Genomic DNA, 18,841 nt, shown 5'->3' with positions numbered 1-18,841 from the left:
CACTTGTTGATATGCAATTAAGTGCTCATGATCCACATTGTTATCATGATATCCTTTCCGGTTATTTAATATTAAACAATATCTATTGTAAACAATTCATTGAACCAAAGTTGGGTCAATGTGAACTAGAAGATCAAATGAAGACTTCATTAAAAGTTAATTTCAAGGGATATTCCAGTATAGTTCGATATTCAGATCTGGTATAAACGAATATCACAGTTAAATTTGTCGCCGGTAAGTAGTTCTTATGAAATGAAGACTTTCATTATCCAATATTATTTCTTATTGTTTTTCTTGGTTGCCATTCTTAATGTAAGGCGGGGGTGTTTTGTATTGCTTAGAGTACGCATCCAGTGTCTTATGTAACAAGAAAAATGGAGCCACTTTAAAATACAAAACATGGAAATATGAAGGTCTTACTATCATAAAAATTACTTACCGGCAACAAATTTAATTGTCATAAGTTCATACCATACCGGAATACGCCTAAAAATCAACTTTTTAAAGGTAAGTCTTGAACCAAAGTTGCTGTTTTACTCAGAGTTGGCAAAGGGGCAACTTTATACTTTTCCTAACGGCATTACAGTGTAAGTAAATGCAATCAATATAATTGCTGATTTCATAGTCTGGAGCTGTATCCATTACACCACTTATGCACTCTTATCCTATTATATTCAAAGCAATTCTGGACAGATCAACCGTCTTACTTACACATAAATGTATATATAGCATAATCACAGACAGAGAAATTCTTGTTAGATTACCAAAGTTAAGCAACGTCAAGCTCAGTCCGTAGCAGATGGATAATCATTTGAGATTACCAGGTGCTGTATGCAGGAGGACATCGGCATAGTGTACATCCTCTATTAAAAATGACAGCAAATATATATATATATATATATGCTTTGCACTAAGTCACATAAATTATGTCTAAGTCGGCAAATTTAAGTTTGCCAACTTAGAAATAAAACATTTCAAGCAGAAAAAAGAAAATCTTATTAAAAGGAAAAGAAAATGTCTTCTTATAGAAATAGAATGAAAGATTTATTTCCGAATTGATTTAAGATTGTGAAGGGTATGTCTCTGACTTACTATTTGCATTCTGTTAAACATGTGAGATATCTCACTACTGATGCAATTCTCTATCTCTATAAAAGCCAAGTACGTCCAAAGATGGAGTACTGCTGCCACATCTGGGCTGCAGCTTCATAAAACAACCTATTCTGCCTTGACAAAGTACAAAATAGACTTCGTGGCTTAGTGGGGGATGCTCTCTTCTCTTCCCTGCAACCTCTCTCTCACAGAAGAGACGTTGCGAGCCTGTCTTTGTTTTATCGTTATTTCCATGGCAAGTGCTCGTCCGAGCTCCAATCTCTGGTCCCCCCTCTCGCCAATCCTTCATGATAAACACCCGTCTAGCTAAAACCACTGTCAGTAATTTCCCCCACTCTTTATCTGTGCCTAAATCAAAACATAGATTTCATGAAAATAGCTTTTTTCTGAGAAGTGCACGCCTGTGGAATTCTCTTCCGTTTGCCTATTTCCCACCTGACTGCAACTTGAACGTCTTCAAGTCCAACATAAACAAATTCCTGATTAATCGCCTCCTTAAGTAAAACGCTTTATCAAATCTCCAATACCAACTATTACTATGATATTATCCCATTGATTATTGTACACAAAATAACCCTTATCCCCGAGTGGCTTATGGGCCTTGATAAGGGGTGATCCCCATGTAAAAAAACAAAAAAACATCTGTTCACTTTTGCATGATAGGACAAATATATGCTTACATAAAAATCAATACACATTGATCTTTATTATATAGTAAAGGATTGTTGTATGTCATTTGCCAAGTAACACAAGTACACAGTAAGAAATCCATTCTAAATTAATCTATCCAGAGATTAGAAGTTTTGTACCAAAATTAATTCTATAGAATTCTTTCATTTCAAAGGCAGCAGGAATAATTTGGTTGTAATTACAATTAGTTTGAACAATTTTACATCTGAAATCGAGGAGATATTTTATGGCAACTATGTAAAAGCATAGGTCAGCTACTGATTATCATGTACCTGTTGACATCTGATGACAATTTCTTACAAAGGTAAGAAGCACATTTCCATTAGTTGAGCAATGGTAGGAATTAGCAGACCAAAATAAACAGAAAAGATTTTTTTCAACCAATGAAAATAAAATTTCATCGGAATGATTCTCCATATATAACGTTACATATTAACCACTTTGAAATGCTGTTACTTTTATTTTTTCTCGCTACCTTAGCATTTTTCTTTTTTTAAAGAGCTATAAGCTCTTATTATTCATATATATACATATATATGTTTTATTTTTTTTTATTACTGTTTTATCTGTTTGGCTACATATGTTTCAGATGTTGGACCATGTTTATGATCCAACAGCCTCGTCAGGCCTCGCAGAAGTGGTTGTTAGTTATTGGAAAAAAGTGTTTTTAAGAAAAAAAGAAAGAAAGAAAAGGGGAGAGGCGAGTATTGACAATATTTCAGTTTTTAAGGTTAAAGATACATTGTATTGTGTGTGTGGGGGTAGCAGATTCAGGTAGGCGTGGGTGGAGATATATGGATATAGGGAGGGGGGTTGGAGAGAGGATGATAAAGAGAAAAGTGAGGGGGGTAAGGTGAGGAGGGGGGAAGTTTCAATATTTTGGTTTTAAATTTTAACTAGCTTTTGGTTTTTCAGCAAGGTATATTAAATAGATGGGAGAGGGAGAGTGAGAGGGAAAGAGAGAGGGGGAAAGGTTAGTGTAGATGTCATTTTTTGACACTTATGGGGTTCGTTTAAATGTTATATATAGAGACGATGGCCTTATCATAGTTGAAAATTCAAATGGCCCTAAATGCGAAAAATTGAAAAAAAACCTTAACTTAAGAAATAGACAGAATAGGTCTAAAACTGGACATTAAATCTAACGTAAAAACCGTTAACTTTCTTGATATAACTCAACCTCTCAAATAACTCTTACGAACCTTACACTAAAGACAATACTTACCCACTATCGAACCACCCAAAACATATTAAATATGTCCCTGCATCTATCGAAAAAAGACTTAGTACTAACTCCTCTAAACTTGAAATATTTAACAAGCATAAAACATTTTATGAAAATGCCCTTAAAGAAAGTGGCCACCCAAACACCACCTTTAATTACATTGAACCTAGTCCATCTAATACCCCAAACAAGAAAAATAGGGCCGCAAAAATAATTTGGTTCACCCACCCCCTTCAATATAATGGTTAAAACGAAACTAGGCAAAAAATTCTTCCAACTAATAAACAACCATTTTCCACCCAATCACACACTACACAAAATATTTAATAAAAACACAATTAAACTTAGCTACAGCTGTACTGATAACCTAGAACAAATAATAAAAAATAAATAAAAAACAATAAGAAAACACAAATAACACTAGCAGAGATAACCGTAACTGCAACAAATCCCAATGCCCACTTAATCAGCCATGCCTACAAACAGAAGTAGTCTATAAAGCCACAATTGCACCTGAAGAAAACCCAAATGACAAAAAATACTATATTAACCTGGCAGGCACCTCCTTTAAAGATAGGTTTAGAGTACATAAATGCTCCTTCACCAAACCCCAACCACCCTAACAAAACCTCACGAACCTCCCAATATCGAAATCTAATCCAAAATAACCTTACACAAACCATTAAGTTGGAAATCCTTAAAAAATCTAACGTATGTAAATCATTAAACTCCTCATGCCTCCTCTGCCTAAACGAAAAACTTTTTATATTCAGTTTTAAAGATTTAAAGATAAACACAAATTACTAAATAGAAAACATGAAACCACCATAAACTGTTGGCACTACAAATCCTACCTCCTTAGCAATTATACACTCTTCTGAAACACTCCTCAGACAGCATCCTTTTTCGACCCGCGGAATAATACACACAATACTTCCATCTACCACATACACCCAATTACTGTAACATCAACACAACCAAATCCCCTCTCTCAACTCTCCCCATACTCTATACTACCTTACCCATCTACACATTCATCTAACCATGAATCCTACCATCCCCACCCACTTACTAATTACTACTAAAACTCCCCACACCTATATGGGTATACATATGTTGCAATTTTGTTTCGTATGGATATCTGTATGTGCATATATATGCTTTTTTTTTTCCCTAGACACTATAAATTAATCCATATCCAAGAAGCCAAGCAAATCAATACAGACCCCTAAAAATTAAACCAGCAACTATAGCTTTAATTCTACTTAATTAGCGTAGATGTGCGCATCTGCGTGTATACACATATATATATATATATATGTCTGTGTGGGGTTGTGTACTTTTCTCAATATGTATAGTTGTATAATTCTATATACGTGTATAGGGATGCATGTGTGTGTGCGAGTATGTGTGTGTGTACATGTACATCTACATCTCACATTTGTATATTTGTATAACTGGGCATATATATATATATGTGTGTGCTTGTGTGTACGTTTCTGGATGTGGGGATGTGTGCCCGTGTGTCATATGTAGATGCATGTGTGGGTATAGATATATCTATATCTATGCACATGTGTGTTTGCGTGCATCTAGCGGTTTATGTCTATATATCTATGTGTGTGTGTGTGTCTGCAGGTGTGCATGGCTGAACATGTGTGTGCGGATACAGCTATACCCGAGTTTATGTGCAGATTTGTGTTTATATGTGTGCATGTGCCTGTATATGCGATGCATTTAGCACTGAAAGTGAAGTCAAACAAAGCCACTGCCCAAGGCGCCAGGTTGGTGGCCCACCCCATGTGTGTGTGAATTTTACGATGCATCTACCCGGCCTCTCCTTGTTAACATTTATTTGTTTATTTATTAATTACTTATTTATCCTAGCTTTGCCTTGTTTGCTTGGTACAGGTAGGTTCATGTCTGTGTGTGTGTATATATATATACATATATGTATGTATGTATGTATGTATGTGCATGTATGTATATATATGCTCAATGCACCAGGTTGGGGGCCCACCCAGTATATATGTGAACTTAGCGATGCATCTGCCTAACCTCGCAATATAACCACAACCATTTGCTTACTTTTTAAATTTTTTTTTTTAAATTTAAAATTTTATATTTTTTCATTATTTATATTTTATATTATTATTTTTATTTATTTATCTATTATTGTCTATTTGTCTTAACTTTACCATATTTACTTAGTACAGGGCTCTACATTGTGAGTGAAACAGTCGCATTTGCGAGTGATTTTTCAAAGTGGCGACTAGAAATAATGCAACGCTTATCTTTTGCCGATTGTGTTTCTTTCACCAACACTCTTTCAAAGCTCACTACTAAGTGAAAAATGTCTTTTCAACTTTTTTTTTTTTTTTAATAAAATGAGCAAAGTCAAATAATTTAAACAAAGGTTTAACAAAACAATATACTTTTTTTAACAAAGGCTGTTTAAAAAATATCTGAGGAAAGTCGAATGTTTATACTTTCAAGTATCAATATAATAATCGGTATGTATTTAGAATTACACAGAAAAATCTTTATGATGTACATACTCGTCATAGAACGAAGATGTCATATTCTAAAAATCATGTAGGTTTGGCTAGTAACTTTTCTATTTGGCTAGTAAACGAAAATATTTAGTTGTCAAAGGTCAACTAAAGATAAATTTGTCCATAGAGCCCTGTAGTATATATATATATATATATATATATATATATATATATATATTATGTATATATGTATATAATTGTGTGTGTGTGTCTATATATGTCTACGTGCTTATATTTCTATTAACATTTATTAATATCTATATTTATGTAATTGCATATACGTGTGTAAGTATAGATGCATATGTATGTATGTGTGTGTATGTACATCTACTCCTTACTGGAAACCTTATCTCCACATATATGTATATAAAGTGGGCGTGTTTGTATATATATGCATATATATGTGTATATGTGCCTAGATATTTTTGTGAGTGTACATATATGTATAAGAGTTGTGTATATGTGTGTGTATGTCTACTTATGAACCCATGTATGTCCACATTTACTTTATATATATATATATATATATATATATATATATATATATGTGCGTGTACATATGTATCTGTATGTGGATGCCTAGAAGTGTACATATGTATGTGTATATATATATATATGCGAATGTGCGAGTGCGTTAACCACCTATGTAATAAAAAACATTATAAACAGCAAGGAACAAGCCGACGTGTAATGACTAGGTACATTTAAACGAACCCCGTACGTGTAAAAAAAAAGGACATCTACACTAACCCTTTCCCTCTTTCTCCCCTCTCTCTCATCTATTTAATATACCTTGCTGAAAAACCAAAAGCCAGTTAAAATTTAAAACCAAAATATTGAAACTCCCCCCTCCTCACCTTATCCCCCACACCTTTCTCTTTATCATCCTCTCTCCAACCCCCCCTATATCTCCACCCACGCCTACTTGAATCTGCTACCCTCACACACACAATACAATCGAATGTATCTTTAACCATCAAAACTGAAATATTGTCAACAACCGCCTCTCCCCTTTTCTTTCTTAAAAACACTTTTTTCCAATAACTAACAAACTACTTCTGCGAGGCCTGACGAGGCTGTTGGATCGTAAACATGGTCCAACATCTGAAACATATGTAGCCAAACAGATAAAACGGTAATAAAAAAATAAAACACATATTTGCTCTGCAATAGTATTGAGCACTCTCTTCAAGTTTTTACTAATTACCAGTTTTACCATAAATAAATAAATAAATCGCCTAAATAATTAATATATCCATATTTACCTAAATAATTAATATATCCATATTTACCTAAATAACATCAATGATTATAATCTATTATACATGTTTACTTATACAAAACTAAAAAAAGCAAAAAAAACAAACACCTTATTTTCAATTTCGGGTTGTATTACATTATTTAGTAATCTGAATTTAAAACTATAAATAATTAAGTTCTTATTACTGTTATAATTAAATTTATTATTACATAAATTATAATTATTTGTATTTCTTAATTCTAAAACTATAACTTTAGTTAAAATTTATAAATTTGCTATATCTGTGCCAAAACCAAAACCAAAACGTAGATTCCATGAACAAAGCTTCTTTCTTAGAAGTGCACGCCTGTGGAACTGTTCAGTTTACCTGTTTCCCACCTGACTACAACCTGGATGTCTTCAAGTCCAACATAAACAAATTCCTGATGAACTGCCCCCTTAAGTAAGACACTTTATTAAATCTCCAATACTAACGTATTGTACATACAATAACCCTTATCTCCAAGTGGATTCCGGGCCTTGATATTGGTGACTACCTTGTTAAAAATCTAGTAACAATTGTTTACCTTGAGCAAAAAAAATTAATTTAGTTTTTGATTTAACGTTTAAGAGTTATTGCCCTTTGAGCATAAACCTAATATATCATTGCCAGTTTTTTTTATCATTCTTACTTTTACCTTATTCCTTTCACTTCCTATTTTCCTAATAAATAGGAATAAATTGTAAGATGGTCAACACATCATGAAATTTGGAATTTAGACTTTTGTCATTCATTCATTATATGCTCTGTAATTACACTGAGCTTCTTAAATAAGGATTATTGGTACTCCTGCAGTATTTTACCCACCGATTTCACGATCTTAGCCGAGCGTTGATCGACATCCGTCGGAAAACGCCGGAACATGGCGAGCGGTACGATACTCTATCAGCCAATCAGGGCGCTTCAAACGAACGCGAAGCAGACGAATAATTTTCATTGAAATTACACACATAGCGTTTCATTTCAGTTATTTTATTGTTCAAAGTAAAAATACACAGCCTTTCATTTCAGCTATTTAATTTAGCGATAAAAAAAACCAAAAAAAAACCGGGAGTTGTTGGAAACATATTTATGCGACTTTATGTGGAGACAAAAATTTGGACACAACCCTTTTGTCTCCATAATAAATCAAATCGCGGAAGGCTACCCGGTTTGGGAAGGAGCTTCTTCTTTCCACATCCTCTGAAAACCCTTTGCTCCCCACTTTGCCTCTCTACAGTCAGTAGAAAATCTTCCAGTCGGAACTAAAGATAAACAGTAATTGTTGTCCCCCCCCCCTACAAACATTACTGAAAAACAAACAAACAAAAAAAAAAAACGTTGTTACTGTTTAATAACGTTTTGTTAAAAACAAACAAAAAAAAAACATTGAAGTGTTTGTTACTGTTGCTTACCCCCCCCCCCCCCAAAAAAAAAGCTATCGGAAAACAAAATGAACCAAAAAAAAAATATTCAACAAAATAAATTTATTTTACTTTAAAAAAACTTACGGTAAGTGTTTGTGATTTATTTTATCCAAATTTTTTGTATTAATTTTATCCATTTTGTTGTGTGTAATATCTTTTCCTTGTAATGTTGTTGCTATTCACATACTTTTAGCGTTCTTGCACCGTAGAGCTCCGAATTCTCGGCTTTCGTCGGCGTTAACGCCGAAAGCGTTCATCAACGCTCGGCTAAGATCGTGAAATCGGTGGGTAAAATACTGCAGGAGTACCGGATTATTATATATAAAATGAAGTATAAGTGAATATTTCCAGAGAAATATATATAAGTTGATTAAAAAGTCGATTAAAAAAAAATCATGAATTGTAATGGAACCCGAAGCGCTTTTCAAACTTTGCAAGGATATATGTCTGAAAGTTGTTTTTTTTTTTTTTCCTGTAGAAATACTTCTACAAAAGGGACGACGACAAAAAAAAAAAAAAAAAAAAAAAAAAAAAAAAAAAATTATTTTTGGTTATCTCTTTCGTATAAGTATTTCTACAGGAAAAAAAAAATTAAATTAAAAAAAAAATAACACATTCATACATATATCCTTGAAAAGTTTGTCTGACAAATTTTTTTTTTTTTAAATCGACTTATTTATTTTAAAACATCCGAATATGGTTCATTTCTTTTCCATCATTTTAAAATTTTGCAATTCTAATAAAAGATTATATGTACATATATAAGGATTCATTCCTAAACTAATTAGCTAATCATTATGAATTTTGAGAACACAGATGCAAGGAATAAGGGTAGGTAATGAGGGCTATATTTAGTTTCATGTAAAAAGGGAGGTGGAAGCTCCTTGTGAAAATTTAGATACCTCTCATTTTTGTGAAATTTTAATAGAAAAGAAAAAAATTTAAAAAAATTAATATTCTTCAAATTTCAGTTTTGTTTTTTTTTGAATAATGGGTTTCCCATTTGAAAATTTAAATATTTCAGATTTGCATTAAATGTGAACTATAGTTATTGCACAACAAATAAGCAAGATTCATAGGATTTCAATTTCTTTTAAGACATTTTAGACATTTTTTAAAATCAAAATCATGTAATGAATTTTGATAAAAAAATGGAACAAGGATTCTAGACATAAGGTTTAGTAGCCTTATATCTTGATTTTAATTTTTGTGAGGAGGACATGAAAAGGATGCAAAATTATTGCGGGAATTAGTTTTACCCATCCTAGGACAGGTGTTCTAGTATATATGTACAGTCATCAAGAGAAACTGTTTCACTATCACAGTTTTATAAAGTGGCTAGATATGCAAGCATTTGAAATTGAAACTTGTAGACAGTTCTCTTAACCATTCAGCCATCAGTCACGAGTTGTGAATAAAATCTATTTGTTTATATAATCACTGTCAACTGTCACAGTGGGCTCCATTTATTTATACAGAGAACTTTTATGCTAATGGCAGTGGGCACTTACAGTTTCCTTAGTGCTCCACCCAAAAAAGGTGAAATAACATGCATTTCAAATAATGTTATACATTAACATGGTTGTCCATCAATACCTGCAGTTTTACAGTAATCTTGAACTCATTGGATTAAAAGAACACCGAGTCTAACTACTCTTCAGCCAATCACCTCTAACATCGTTACTCCACACATTTTGTAAGTTTCTTCGATAAACAACCAGTAAACAAATAAGATGGAGAAATGAAATAAATTTGAATTTAACACAATTAATGGTAAATGGCTGTTGCAAAAATGCAAAGTGATTTGCAATAGTTACCAAAAGTGGAGAGTGCTGGAAATCTGGGGAGAATTTTTATCATTTTTTTTTTTTTTTACAGTGATCACCACTTATCAAGGCCCAGAAGCCACTCAGGGATAAGGGTTATTTCAAGTACATTATTACGTTAGTGTGGAGATTTGATGAAGTGTTTACTTAATGAGGCGGTTCATTAGGAATTTGTTCACGGTGGGAAGCAGGCAGACGGAACAGAGTTCCACAGGCGTGCAGTTCTAAGAAAGAAGCTTTGTTCATGGAATCCACGTTTTGATTTAGGCACAGATAAAGAGTGGGGGAAATTTTTCACAGTGGATTCAGCTAGACGGGTGTTTTTCGTGAAAGATTGGCAAGGGGGGACCAGAGATTGGAGTTCAGACGAGCACCTGCCATGGAAATAATGATAAAACAAGGATAGGCTCGCAACATCTCTTCTGTGGGAGAGAGGTTGCAGAGTAGAGAAAAGGGCATCCCCCATTAAGCCACGAAGTCTATTTTGTACTCTGTCAAGGCAGGATAGGCTGTTTTTAGCAGCTCCTTCCCAGATATAGCAGTATTCCATCCTTGGACATACTAGGCTTTTATATAGATAGAGAATTGCATCAGTAGTGAGATATCTTCTGGAGCGGTAGAAGGATCCCACCATCTTTCCAGCGACCTTGGCAACAGACTTGATGTACGTGTTCCATTTCAGATCAGGAGTAAAGGTCAAACCCAGAAGCTTGTCAAAACACGGGGCCTCTCCCAGATGAGAGCCATCCATCACAATTGATGCCACATGGGGATCAGAGGGTTGATGATGTAAGGATAGGAGTTTGGTTTTGGATGCATTAAAAGGTAACCAGCCACTGAACCACGCGCTCGAGATCAGAGGAGAGAGAATCAGAGAGAACTTTGTCATTTACAGCCTTTGATGTGTTGCCGTAGATGGTTGTGTCATCAGCATAGATGTCAACAAATGATTTAAGTATGTGTTTAGGGAGGTCATTGATGTAGATCAGGAAGAGAGTTCGGCCCAGGATTGACCCCTGAGGGACTCCAGCATTAATACTGTAGGCCTCCGATTTTTGTCCATCGACCACTACTCTTATGAGCCTATCAGAGAGAAATGATTTAATCATTGAGAAAACATTTCCAGTTAATACCGTAGCTGGAAATCTTGTGAAGTAGACCCTTATGCCATACCTTGTCGAAAGCCTTTGATATGTCAAGAGCAATTGCCCTAGAAAGGAAGCCTTTGTCAGGAGATTCACCAATCCTGTGAGATATAACCATCAGCACATCTGCGGTAGATCTTGCAAAGCGTAAACTATAGTGTGTCACTAAGAAGGTTGTTTCTGCTGAGGTGGTTGACTATTTTTCTATTTAATATAGATTCCAGCAACTTACTCATAACACACAGGAGACTTATTGGTCTGTACTGAGAGGGAGATGACTTATCACCTGAATTCTTATATACAGGGCAAACTGATGAGGTCTTCCAGGGGGTCGGAAAGCACTTCTCCTTAAGGCAGCGCTTAAATAGTTTTGTAAGTATGGGAGCGAGTTCTGGTTGAAGCTTTAAACTTCAGGCAAACAATCACTGGTAATCATCTGTGAGAATTCTTAGTGAGTGAAAAAGCATAATGCTAGTAATAATATATATCTGTAAAAGCGAGAATGTGTGTGTGAAGACACTTCTCAACCTATATACTCAATGAATTTTTCATCTTGACTTGAAATTTGGTATATAAGGTATTCAAATATATGGAAAACTTTTTAATTAGTTTTCATCTGGAAAAAAGGCCACTAAGAGGGGGGGTCATCGGATTTTTATCTGTCAACTGTTTCATGAACACACATACATGAATGGTTCACATGACAGATTCCTTTAGTTAAGAATATGTAGATTTGAAAACACATTTTAAAGATTGTGTCAAGCTTGCCTAATGGTTATCGTACTTGACTAACTGTCTTTAGGTTTTGGTCTCAGCTCACATTTTTTTTTTTTTTTACTTACAAGTGAACTGTTAAGAAAAAAACATACTATGCACATGTCTCAGTTTCTGTATGAATTAAAATATAATATTTTACGACTGGGCAATGCCTGGCGGCATGCTAGTAGAAAAATAAATTTGTATAAACACGCATGATATGAATTTTGACAAACTTAGTTTTAGTTTCCCTAGTTCTTTATAGAATCAGGTACATACAGAAGGAGCCACACGAAGAATGCCAACATTCATAATAAAAGTGATGCTATAAACCTGACAGATTTGAACTTTTACTACTCATGGCATCCATTCAGTCTTTAGAAACAATGGATACTTTCTGTAAGAGTGGCTGTACATGTAATTATATAGCAAGAACCGTGCAATCCCCAACCATACCTCTCATAAATCGGCATTGCTTAGTTCAATGGCTAGAAGACAACCGCAAACAATGCAGAGAGTACATACAGCACATGGTATTCCCAAATGGTTACACAATTTAGTATTTAATACTTGACCAAGCTTAACATTGCCCAGTTGTAAAATATGCTTAAATATATTTTAATTTGTCCAGGTTTTGTATAGATTATAGAGTTGTGATTTCAAAAGTAAAAAAATAGTATTTGAGTACCATCAGCTAGAATCAAAACCGAAAGCAAAACTGTAGCATTCAAAGCTGATGACGTTACCACTGTACCAACGTGACACGCATATGAACTGATTAAAAATTAAAAATAAACTAAGATGAATTTACAAAATGTATAAGGAACTTTTTTTCAATTTGGACCCATTTTTGACCCCATAAAAACTATTTTAACCTGCTAAAGACTCATAAAAGAATCCAATCATTTGAGGCTCTTAGTGTATTTATTTGCTTCCCTACGAAAGAAAATTAGACACAAGATCGTTTTTAATGTGGGGTTAAATCAGTTCCCCTAAAACAAGGGTAAAAAAGGGAAACTCTGGCAGTAAACAAAATAAAATAGTAATTGTCTCAGTATGAAGGGTTTCCCCCTACATTGACCAAGGACCAATTAACTTATGTGCCTGCATCTGCAGCACAGATACTACACTTTGATCCCGGCCCGAGGCCCTTAGTGCTGCTCTGCGACATTTAGTTTTGGAGGAGACAGAATTTGAAAATATAGAGACAGACAGACATAACCTTTTTTATATATTAGATTTTTATTGATAAAAATGAAATACTTTTGCACTACTGATTAGATCATTATATCTGATTTACTGTCTTGTCCATTCTGCCATGCATTTCACCTCCCCCCTCCATCTGTTGGCACAGTGTGACAAACAAATACTTGCATATGTACTAACCCTCCCCTCCCATTTGCTTTTTTTTTTAACCCTGTATTTTCACTAATACAAAATATCTACTAAATCAGTACAAGTGTGATTCTAAGTTTGCGTGAGAGATTTGTATTTTTTTCCAATTTTCTTATCAGTTTGTTGAACCTTGGGATGGAGCATCCTACCGGATGATAGACATTAACCCACTATCTCATATATTCTAAGATTTTAACCACCCCATTAAGTTCACCAGGTATATTTGTCAGGTATTTTAAAAAATTTTTTTCAGGAGTCCAGTTTCGCCTGTAATTACTGGAATGATAGTGATCTTCCTAAGATTCCAGTTTCTTTTTCCTTTCTTTTTTTTCTTCTGTATATCTAATAATATTTATAATAACACTGTTCACCTACTTACGAAGTGACATCATTTTCTAAACTGGAATCTCTTTCCTTAGTAGAAGGTCACAAAAAGTTTCTTATGATATAAAAATTAAATCAGAAATTACTTACCTTCTCCAGAAGCAAATGATGGAGGAGGAATGTACGGCACGGTTGAAGATCCTAAAGTAAATAAGAAAAAAAATAAAAATATTTCTTATTTCAAATATAGAGTTATCAGATTTGTAATGTTAGACATAAATAGCAGGGCATCTGACATTTAATTCTAACATTTTATTATTTTTCTTGATTTACACATTTAAAAAAAAAAAAAAAAAAAAAAAAAAATGCCATAAAATAAATATAAGGCAAGGCTGAGAAGGTACAGCTAGTATATATGTATTATAGAAGATCAACCCAACATTATTACCATCAGTTTAAAATCCAAATATATTTGGTCCACTCCACAGTACTCTATTCAGCTTCTGTTTATGTCTGTTCCATAAGAAAACAGAAGCTGGAAGCTAAAGATAATCCAACATAAGAATTATAGATACCCTTTGTTTAAATTTGAAACTGACAGTATCAATGTTGTCCTAATCATTTGTAATGCACGAATAAATACATATTATACACTCGTTTTTAAATTTATTTTTTATTAATCAAGCACTGTGCTGGTCTTCTCTCCTACCAACATAACAGCTGTATCTACATAAATGTGAAAGGCTTTCCATCTATCGTAACTATATTAATATCAAAACGGCTTAGATTTAATGATTCTTTGACATAACTTGATATTTCAAAGCACTGTGCATATATAAAATAATTATGTTATTAAAGAGTAAATCTTTAACAAATCAAAACCTGTCAAGATAAGAAAAGCTCAACACTATCAAGGGGAGCAGAAAACAATATGCTTTATCTTTCATGTAACATATATATATATATTTATATATATATATATATATATATATATAAATAAACACCTACAAAGAACTTCAGATATTCCTCATTTGCATATTTAAGTAATAAATAATATATAATATACATGTCTAATTTTTATTGCCAATTTTTTTTATATACACAATGTGTTAAAAAAACAAAAAGGTATAAGAGAACTCTGAACTCAGAATGATTAAAGACACTCAACAGCAATGCTGATAGGGACTTGAGCAATAACACTGACAGACTCGATCAGCAACGCCAATATGAATATTAACAATACCTTCAACACGGACTCATAGCAAGCTACAAAGCCACTGATGAATGACTCAAGTATTGTCCTTATATCGCTCTTAGGTGAGTGCATTATCCGACCTCAAATGGTGTCCAGTGAGAGCATGGATACACCATTCTCAGGTGCTTCCGTGCATGCCAATCACTTTCTTCCCTAATCTTAATAGTACACAATTGGCAATATGGGAAAGGCCACTTCTGTCTGGTGCTCCATCTTAACAGTATGGTCTCTGATAGCACTTCCATGGTTCTTTGAACATGTCACTTAATACATCCTGTCCTGGCTTGTCAGGTGCACCACTCTCTGAAGAGTGTCCTTCACACAATCTTTCATACAGCATCGAGGTTTCATCATCTGAGTAAGCTACATGGTCACTGACAAAACAATCCTCTCTGAAAGCTAAATTCCATTAACATACACGAAGTGTGGACTATTTATCTTTGTCATTGTATGCTTACTGAACTACATTATACATTTTGCGTGAACATTTTTGACCCAGACAACATCTCCTGCCATGTATAGTGTAGAAACTGCAGTGTCAGGAAAAAATGCTATATCTATACCGTTATCGTGAGTGTAGGATACATTAGCTGGGGCGGTTAAAGCTGTTTTGTTGTCTTTTGGCGCAACATTATGCTTATATACTGCCTTCAAGACTGAGATCCATGTTCTTGCAGCCATGTGCTTGATCGTTCAATAGGATCTCTTAACTATTCTATTTCCTGATGGTATGTGGGCAAACCAAAGTAATACATGTACCCCCAATATCCATACAAACCTGACAAATCTTCCTCCATAAAATGCCACACATTATCAATAAGCAGCTCAGTTAGTGGCCCTTGTACACAAAATTTTCAACTGCTTGATAATGCTAGAAGAGTCTTTGTGAAGCAAGCCCCTTCTCAGCAAAATGGTTGAGGCTGCAGTCTATTAACATGAGGTATAGCTGCTTTTCAAAATGGTTTACACTCATTGCAATGCTGCTCCAGTTTTCTGTGACATCAAGCCTGCCAGGCTTCCAATGCACTCGGGCTGGATCAATCAATTACCATTTTCTACAATCCCTAACCACTGATCACACCTCGGCTTTAGTTATTCCTGGATTGGCATCCTTCACAAAGTACAGTGTTCTCTTCACACCAGGGTGCCCGCTGAATCTTTGATAAAATCACAGATTTGAGGTTCAAGATTTTAATATTTAATTGTAAGTTAGGATTAAAATAAAATATATTCATCAAGGGTGGCATGGGAATTTTATGAGCATACAGATTTGTAATGTAGTTTTGTAGTTGTATGTGCAGGGCATGTAGCCAAACATGACAACAGATGACATGACAAGTAAATGGACACCTCACGAACATAGGCCAAAGGAAGACAAAGAAGTACAAGGTGGAGGGACGATCTGATACAACACATGGGTCCCCCATGGCAGCAGATAGCTCAGGGGAGAGATAGATGGCTAATGTCCAGTGAGGGGTTCTTCATTGAGTGATAAAACCTTGATTGACTGGTATATGTATTTTACAGGTACATCTCATTGAGTAGCTCTTGGCCTAACGTGTTGACTTAGATATGTGTCTGTATTTTTATATATGTATATTTGTTTACATATAGAAATAGCATTTGCAGTTGAATTTTTATTTTACATTGTTGTTCCTATTTACTTGCCTCCCCACGAGGGCAAAGTTAGACACAAGGTTGGTTTTTAATGTGGGGAAAATCCAGTTCTCAAAAAAGATGCACTCTGGATATAAACAAAAATTAAAATTGTCTCAATCTAGAAGGATTTCTTCTCCACTGATCTAGGTCAGAAATGGTGAAGTGTAGTATTAGAACAGGTACTACACTTTGCTCCTAGATTGTTGCTATTTAATCACAACAGTTATAGAGTTCATTAACTGGAGTTCAAAACTGAATTATGTTAATATTCTAAATGGTTCAAAAGTTAAAAGAATTTAAAGCTAAAAAGTTAGAGGGTCAAAATTGACATTACATGAAAAAAAAAAAAAAAAAAAAAAAAAAAAACTCATTGAAATCATAAACCAATTTACAAGAAATTTGGGCACTTATTGAACTGTACTGAAATAACATTATTTAGAAAGCAATTTTTAACATGAGGAGAGGAGAGCGTTTTGTAACTTTTCTGTACTTTCACCTAACAATAAAAAAAAAAAAAAAGATTGTCAAACTAACTTGAAAATACTATTTAAAAATAACACAGTTCAATACGAGGGGCGTGCAATAAGTAATACCCCTGACCCACTCCCCATAGCAGTAGAGCAACGAAACTTGGCAGAGTTATTAGTCTTTCTCTACATAGGAACCACCCAGAGTTATGCATTTCCCCCATCGTTTGATGCAGCTCTGGAGACCGTTTTTGTAAAACACCCCAGGTTGGTCCTCCAACCACGACATGACTTCAGAAATCAAGGCTGCATCATCTGGGAAACGCTTTCCTTTCAAAAACAACTTCATGACTGGGAAGAGGTGAAAGTAAGAGGGTGCAAGGTCAGGAAAGTAGGGAGGATGGGAAGGATTTCATAACTACACACCCCTGCTTCTGATCTGGCGACATGCGAGTTGTAGACTCGAGTGTTGTTCTGCAGGAGGAGGGTACCTTTGCTGATCTTGCTCCGCCTCTTGATTTTGATAGCTTCCCTTAATTTCCTCAAAAGTGAAGCATAATAGGCTCCTGTAATTGTGGTACCCTTTGCCAGGAAATCTGTCATCACTACTTTGTCCTGGTCTCAGAAGACTGTGAGCATGACCTTGCCAGTGGAGGGCTGCACCCTTGCCTTCTTTTGAGGTGCATTGACTGGGCTTTGGCCTCTGGATCATAGTGATGGACCTAGGTTTCATTCTGTGTAATCAGTCTTTTGAAAAACTTTGATTCATCTTCTTGGCACATCTCCAAATTCATCCTCGAGCACTCAACGCGTTCTCGCTTCTGGAATGGTGTGAGCAACCTGGGAATCCATCTAGCAGACACCTTATGCATATGCAAATGGTCATGAATGATAGTTTCCACAGACCCTGTACTAATCTTGACATCTTGGGCTATTTGGCGAATAGTAATGTGCCGATCTTCCAAAAATGGCAGCCTCAACTTGACAGACAGATGCCTCATCAATGGCAGAAGGAGGGGGGGGGGGCGACCAGGTCTGGGAGCTTTTTCCACAGACTTCCGGCCATGTTTGAATTCACGATGCCAGCGTTTTACAAGGTCATCTGATGGAGCATTATTACCATAAGTTTCTTTCATTTCATTAAAAGTCTCCTGTGGTGTGCGTCCTTTCAAATACAAAAACCAGATCACTGCTCGATATTCAACAGGCTCCATTTCACACCTGACTCAGTTCAAACACCTGTAAAACAGAAACCACAATTAGTTCAGAGCTGTAATTTGTCACATAACCCGTAGAGATATAAATCATTGCACATGTAAAGTTTCAGCTAGATCAGACTACTGGAAGTGGGTCAGGGGCATTACTTATTGCACACCCCTTGTAAGTGCATAAGCACCGAAATTCATTTTCTTCATCATTTCTGTAGTTTGTGAACAATTTTAATAGAATTTGGCATTCTTATATAAAATTGTATGTTCTTTCTGACTGTAGACTCAAACTGTATCCATCTATGTCATAACTCATTATTTAGAGAAGAAGAGGTAGGATAACTTTTTTTTTTCAAAGAAAGGAAGTGATAGATAAATATGTAATATTTATACATACGTTATATTATGGACTGCCGCGGCAACAGCAAATAACTTAGACAATTATGATTGTTATTATTTTGAAATCTAGATGTTTTTTTGTCAGCTAAAATATGTAACAGGAATGTTAACTTGGTA

At 34.8% G+C, this 18,841-nt stretch overlaps 1 protein-coding gene across 3 annotated transcripts in view; it reads right to left on the bottom strand.

Moving 5' to 3' along the window:
* LOC145279601 (protein argonaute-2-like) overlaps positions 1 to 18,841 on the bottom strand; it is a 140,533-nt gene that overhangs the window by 81,378 nt on the left and 40,314 nt on the right. For all 3 annotated transcript variants that reach the window (XM_080130768.1, XM_080130767.1, XM_080130766.1), the window contains exon 3: positions 13,887 to 13,937. In XM_080130768.1, coding sequence (XP_079986894.1) covers positions 13,887 to 13,937 — 51 coding nt within the window. The remainder of the gene's footprint in view (positions 1 to 13,886; positions 13,938 to 18,841) is intronic.

Source organism: Euprymna scolopes, chromosome 7 (assembly GCF_053919585.1).
Source record: "Euprymna scolopes isolate OS-2025 chromosome 7, ASM5391958v1, whole genome shotgun sequence".
NCBI classification, from domain to species: Eukaryota; Metazoa; Mollusca; class Cephalopoda; order Sepiida; family Sepiolidae; genus Euprymna; species Euprymna scolopes.
Note: the sequence above shows the minus strand (reverse complement) of the source record. Positions and strands in the feature narration are given on the sequence as shown.